This window comes from Anarrhichthys ocellatus, unplaced genomic scaffold, assembly GCF_004355925.1.
Source record: "Anarrhichthys ocellatus isolate YVR2014 unplaced genomic scaffold, GSC_Weel_1.0 scaffold3, whole genome shotgun sequence".
In the NCBI taxonomy this organism is placed as follows: domain Eukaryota; kingdom Metazoa; phylum Chordata; class Actinopteri; order Perciformes; family Anarhichadidae; genus Anarrhichthys; species Anarrhichthys ocellatus.
The window spans coordinates 6,707,840-6,714,595 of record NW_022280033.1 but is presented as its reverse complement, the minus strand read 5'-3'; the positions used below and the strand labels follow the sequence as shown (position 1 = coordinate 6,714,595).

The 6,756-nt window shown below is 40.9% G+C and overlaps 1 protein-coding gene across 1 annotated transcript; it reads right to left on the bottom strand.

Annotated features, from left to right (window-relative positions):
* Positions 1-3,628: 3,628 nt before the first annotated feature.
* Positions 3,629-6,586, bottom strand: hmx3a (H6 family homeobox 3a). The gene is made up of 2 exons (XM_031839617.1): positions 5,990-6,586; positions 3,629-5,018 (listed from the first exon to the last, which is right to left on the bottom strand). Exons 1-2 carry the CDS (start codon positions 6,276-6,278, stop codon positions 4,396-4,398), a joined length of 912 nt encoding a protein of 303 aa, XP_031695477.1. The 5' UTR covers positions 6,279-6,586; the 3' UTR covers positions 3,629-4,395.
* Positions 6,587-6,756: the final 170 nt, after the last annotated feature.

The following is a 6,756-nucleotide window of genomic DNA, read 5'->3' as shown; positions in this document are numbered from 1 at the left end:
ACAGAACAAGATCTTTAGCAGGAGAGAAAGGTCTGAGAAAGACAGATGAAGTTATGAGGCGCTTTGATCTGGGAATCAAGCTTCGATAAATATTAAACAAAGACCCTTTACACGTGTGTATTATGATATATGGCGTGTCCAACTCTAGAATAAGGAAATTACCAGAGAAAATGATATCAATAAATTTTCTAAGTATAAACGTTGATTACGTTTCGATTTTCATTCAAGAAAGCGAGGCCTGCTCTTTTTTCAGGAGGCGTTTGCGCATGTCCGTACGCGCACATTTGCGTGTGTGCGTGTGTGTGTGTGTGTGTGTGTGTGTGTGAGAGAGGGGAGACAGAGAGAGACAGAGAGAGTGAGAGAGAGAGAGAGAGAGAGAGAGAGAGAGAGAGAGAGAGAGATGTAAACTCAAGCTGAGCGCCCGAGCCCTGGAGGTGTACAATTTATGTAATCTGAGTGTGGAAATGAACTGGGTAATTTATTGGAAAACACAAAGTCAGGAAGATTGGATCAGTACAGCCTATCCACGGGCTCCTATCCATCAAGTTCCAATTAACAACCTAACCATTGAGTTTTAATGGCTTTCCAATCTACTGCCCTGATAGACTCATCAATTCCTCGGGGAGAAATTAAGAAAATCGACCGCCCCTCGGCGTTTCAGTGTCATTCTTCACAGCAACTATATGTCAAATTAAAAACACAATTAAAATTTAAACTGTTCCAATCAGACGGTGCCCCGCAACCTATGTTTCACTTAATATAACTTTGATGAAAATCTGATGCTCGCATTCAATCAGCAAAGCAAATGGGATGGGTTTAAAACAAGATTTCCTCTTCGAGAAGTGTCAAAAGAGTTGTTCAAACACACGAGCTCTGACGCGTCCGATCACTTTTGTTTGGCTTCTGATTGCGGAAATTCACCAGTTTGTATCTCAAGCAGACGCTTTGACGCACAGTACCAACGCGAGAGGTGTCTTTGAGGTGAACTTTTCTATGCGCGCATTCACTTTTGGCCCAACTTACAGGAGGAAGCCAATCAAGGAGGATATCTGTTGTTTAATATAATTTAAAATAACTTTATTCTTGAGGGTTACGTTTACATAGTCAATATCAATCTCTTAATGCTTCAATTAAAATATAACTGATTCGCTTGATGTCTGTCTTACCCTGTGCCAACCCTTGAACCACTGCCAGACACGGTTCTGTAGGCTTCTGCCACGACAGAGCCAATTTCGGTTCTCTAGTTAAATGCTTTAATCTGTGCATGCAGACATTAAATCCCCCTACAACTAACTTTAATAGTCCAACACACACATGAGCAGATGCCAGTGGTCACAGAAGAGGCTAGCGTTACGCAAGGTGGTCGGGCCACTTGTGTGTTTCCAAACTGGCACTTATAGGGCTTAAAATGACCCATTCACGCTCTCCATTTTAATGTAATTCAGTGAGCGACGTCCCCGGTCACGTCCGTTTGCCCCCGCTGCTGCAAATGTACTTTATCTGATCTGCTCCCTTTACTCGTTTACATGCAGATGTCGCACAAATGGAAATTATCGAGTGGTAATTTTTTCAATTTATGCGCGCAAATCAAGGTCACAAGCTGAGCCGAAGTGGCGCGTGAACCTTGCTCTTACTTGACGCAATATGATGCAGACGTTTACGGATCGATATGTGCCAGAGGAATAATGCCAGAGCAATCTATTAATTTGCGGTAATGGGGCCATGTTGAGTGCGCGCGGTAGGTATATACATCAATACTTTGGGTGATCTCACGATATTTGAATGAACCCTTTGTGTCTTGATGAGGTCATCATCATATCAGTTTATAGCTGACTGATTCATTTCCAATAACTGTATTAGCCTACAGATGAAAACAGGAAATGACCTTTGACGCAAAGGTTGTTCTGAGAAATACACGTGCCTCATAATCTGTTAAACTTTGAATACTTTTTTCTTTATGGCAATATTTCTCATATTTGGGCAATCCAAGTGCTGTCTGTAATCAGATATATTTATGCAGGCAGATTAAAACTGTCCTCTAACTATGAGGTCAATAGTTTGTCTACCTGCGCACGACACGAGGGAATGAAACTGCTGTTGCGTGTTTTATTGTGCCCAGCTCAAACGGAGAAGTGTTCACTCCCTCCCTTAGCTTCCTCCTCTTGGATCTGCATTGCTGCCTAGTTAAGCATAATACATCAAGTTTTATTTAAAAAATTTAAAAAAAAAAAATTAAAAAATTGATTTAAATAATAATGATATGTGTAATAACTGTAAAATTATGTCGAACCTGGATCCTGTCAAAATACGAAAACTTATTCTAAAACTGTTTTATCCTTTTAAGGTTATAAAGCAATACCATCCCCATAAGGTTGGGCAGCATATCATATGTTTAGATCACGAAAAATCAAGTTAACCAACCCTCCACATTCACTCAGACGTTTTGCTTCTATATTCAAGAAATAAATAGGTTAAGTATGCATAAAACATGCACGATTCCTATTATTAGGGTACCAGTAGCTTTTTATACATTTAACTTCATTGTTTATTTAACTTGCATACAAAGACATGCATGTCTTCCTTGAGATAGTCGCTTCAAGTGTCAGTGACACCTGTGGTCGCAGCAGTTTCATCCTTTTTATTTTTTTGGCAAACTTTATTTAGATTTAGGCTTTAGAGCAATAGACTTTAACTGTGGAGACACTCTGAGATGTTATTTTTTAAATAAAAAAATAAGAGTAGGGATATATATATATATATATCCTAAAACAATTTGCATATACCTACCTCTCCAATTATATATTATTATTTAAAGGTGACCCTTGTAAAGAGAGATGTTTCCTATAAAGTTGTGAAAGAAATTAAAATGACGTTCATTAAAAAAAGTTCTTAAATTAAAAACAAATGAATACAAGAATTACTTAACAACCAAAATCAACAGTTTCAACACCAGAATAGAGAGCTAAAGATATTTGATCCGTGGATCCTGACATCTCATACTTAACATACAATACACGCACACACACACACGCACGCACACACATACAAGGCAATGACAGAGGGAACACTATATTTTAAAGACAACAGCTGATACGCAGAGTGATGTCCTCTTCTGAATGTACCCATCATTTTGGCAAGATGGTGGAAATTACGCGTCTAATTGACCAAGACACTTTTTTTTGTAAAATAACGTTTTTAAAGTGCATAATACCAAAACGATTACAGAAACCTAAACCTGTCCAAGTTGTGTGTATGTGTGTATGTGGATAGAGGGATCGACGTGTATCTATCAGAATTAAAATTAATTCCATCTACTTTTAATATTGTTTTGCATCTCTTAGTGCAAAACTGTTTTATGTTATAGCAACAAAATATATATATTTGTCGATTATAGTCTAAAATGGCTCAATTTAATATCCTCTGGTCATTACTGAGATTCTCCAGACCTACAGAAGTCATTCAAACTTTACCTAAAATGTAAGGAATATTCTCCATTTATTTCACAACATGGTTCAGCAATACAATATCAAAACGTTGTTTTTACTGTACAAATGAGCTGTTGCAGCTCTTCTCCCAGTGCGTCATTAAATATATACATTTACATATTTTTTACACCAGTGTAGTCGATTTTTTTTTTGCCGCTCCTGTTCAAAAACACACAGTAGATTAAGAGACATTGGGAGCTCACACTTGTGCTCGTGTCCATTCAGAGGAAACAAGAGTGAGACTCACTAAAACTCAACATAAAGCAACATGAGTATTTTACAGTTGACAGTGTTTTGATTGTCCCCCGTCAAGCGCTTTAAAAAGCAAAAAAAAAGGGAAATTACAACAAAGCCCCATCAATATTCCACCGATGATAAAACATGTTTTCCGTTTAGTGGATGCATTCATTCACAGCACACCTTCGGTGTATTCTGGAAATGTAAATAAGATCAAATAATGTTGTCAGGTGATAAGCAGGCCCGCGCCTTTAGGCCGCCAATTTTTATAAACAATGTGAAAAAAAATGCTGTGGAGTTGGTCCAGAAACAGTAGATGTGTAAAAATTAGAGGGGGAAAAAAGAAAAGACACACATTAAACAGTGTAAGCATGGTGGACTCCTGAGGTGATAATTACATAGGCCTGTGATAATAATATTAATAATAATTATAATAATATAAAACATGGGATTTTATTTTATCACGTGTAAACGGCACCCTTTTGAAAAATTACACAATATGTTTGCCAAAATAGGTCCATGTAGGCCCGACAGTGTGTCTCTGTTCTTTCTTTTTTCTTCTTCATTCAGTCAGTCGTACAAAAATATGAAGTCTTTTTTTTCTTTTTCTTTTTTTACTTTTCGGATGATTTTGAAAATCTACACCAACTTGTGCCGCAAGACTCAGCTATTTTCAAACCGGTCTGAGCAGCGGCACGGATGTGACGATGGGATGGGAGTAGTAGACGCCCGGGTGCGGGAAGGTGAGCAGCGGCTGGCTCACGGGCACGTTGGCACCGATGCCTCCGCTCTCCGAGACCGAGTTCTCGTGGTAGAGGATGGGCACCCGGACTATCCTCTGAGCCGCGGCGTGGCTCAGGTTGGCCGCCTCCAGCTCTGCGGCCAGCTGCCTTTTCCACTTGTTCCTTCTGTTCTGGAACCAGATCTTCACCTGAGTCTCCGTCAGGTGGAGAGACGCGGCCAGGCCGGCCCGCTCCGAGCTGCTCAGGTATCGCTTCATGTCAAAGGTGGACTCCAGCTGAAACACCTGGCTCCGGGAGAAAACCGTGCGCGTCTTCTTCTTGCGGCACGGCTTCTTGTCGTCGTCCCTCTTCCTCCATTCCTCCAGGTCGTCTTTTTTGGCTTCTTCTGCGTCACTCTCCTCCAGGATTATCTCGTCGCCACTTTTGTTGTTGTTGTGTTCATCGTCCTCTTCATCGTCTTTGACGTCTGGCTCGGATTTGAGAACCAGGTCCGGCGAGTCTCTGTCCGTGCCTGAGGTTGGAGAGGAGTCTCTGGCTCCTAGTTTGTCGATAACTGAAATGGGGACACAGGGAGATGTGGTCATAAACACTGGGGCTGTGTGCTGTATGTTTGGGATTTTATTACAGCCTGTTGATACTGCACAGCCTGCGGGCTTTGGGGAAACTAAGTTATAAATAGAGCCAGAAATGTTTTTGCTTGTCACATTTTTATAGCTAGACATGAATGACAATGTGTTCAAATACATGTGTATTCAAATTACGATATACCCATAACCAAAATAACACTTTAATATATTAAGGGAATACAATATTCTAAATATTTAGGCCTGCATATTTTTGTAGTTTAATTTAAACAAATTCAGATCTCCTAATTGAACGCTTTTAAAAATTCCCCATTTATTCTTTGCATGAATGCGATTCATGCCCGCTTGTTTAAAATCCCACGTGAATAAATCACAGAAACAGGCAGGTAAAAACGCTGTCAGCCTCTGGGGAAGATGTTCACAGTGAGCGCCAATAGACAAATCAAAAGCATGCTGCGCATCGTCACCCTCATCCGATGATTTGACGATGTCTGCTTCATTTTATGCACAGTGTGTCACTTTATTGATCTATTATTCCGCCTCGTGGCATAACAAAATAGGCCTCCATAGAGGACAAGGCGTCAAACCGTTATCCACTCTGTTGAAGACGACACACGGCATCTTATGTCCCATCACCAAAACGCACCAAATTCCTTTTTATCGAGTACGTTTATGAGGTGGAAGTGCAATGTCTGGAATCAGACGTAATATTATGTGTCACAAAGCGCACAGGGTACATGGTCCTGAAATGTTGTGATTGTTATTTAGAAAAATAATGAAGTATTTCCTCTCTATTCTAATGATAAAGAGTCGACTAAAGACTCCAACATCCAAATAGAATTCAAAGGCTAAAAGTCTGACAATAACTTGCCTATAAGTGAGTCTGACTGCGCATGTAATCGTATGATAAATAGTGTTGGTTTCGGTCTGTCAGTCTTACCTTCGGTTCTGTGTAGGTGGGTGGATGAGGTCAGGGCGTAGGGGTACCACCACGCCGAGGTGCGCTCCAAGTAGTGAGCCGGTAGACTGAACCTCTGTGCGGGCAGGTCAAAGCGTGGAAAGCTGAAGTCCCCGATCTGGGAAAGGGAAAATCCTCCCTCCAAAGCCAGCTTGGTTGCAGCCAGTACGGGCTTGGGTTTGGACGGTTTGCGATCACAGTTCAGCAGGTTCTTAATGAAGAAAGGAGAGTCCTTGGCCGAAGCGCACGTCTCTTGCGTCGTCTCTGGCATCGCTGTGTTTGTGGTCTGAACGCAGAGGACCACGGAAGCAGGAATTTAAAGAGAGAGAAAAATACAAAGCTGACTTACAGACAGTCGATATACTGGCTGCGAGGAGTTCCTGTTTTACTCTTCTCAGTGATTTAACGCGTTGACTCGATTTCACACCCGGAGAGCGCGTGAAAACACGCGTCCTTCTAGACGAAAGAAGTAATAAAATAAAATGTTTGAGCGGTTAAAAAAAAATTAAATTAAGACATGTATAAACATGGAGATGTGTCATTCCGGGCTCTTTCGTCAAAAAGCAAACTGTGTCCACCGTGTCAGTCAGTCTGGCGTCTGTTGCTAATGATGAAATAAAAGTGTCATCCAAGTTAAATGCGGAAAGTATAGGCGATTGGGCATGTACAATGGCAAATGGGATTAAGGGAGAGACTGTGGAGGAGAGAGAGAGAGAGAGAGAGAGAGAGAGAGAGAGAGAGAGAGAGAG

What these genes read in the sequence shown, in the direction of transcription:
- hmx3a (XM_031839617.1), bottom strand. Translation starts at nt 6,278, where the DNA reads ATGCCAGAGACGACGCAAGAGACGTGCGCTTCGGCCAAGGACTCTCCT. An exon ending in CCACCTACACAGAACCGAAG is followed by an intron (nt 5,019 to 5,989) that starts GTAAGACTGACA and finishes TCCCCATTTCAG; the next exon opens with TTATCGACAAACTAGGAGCC.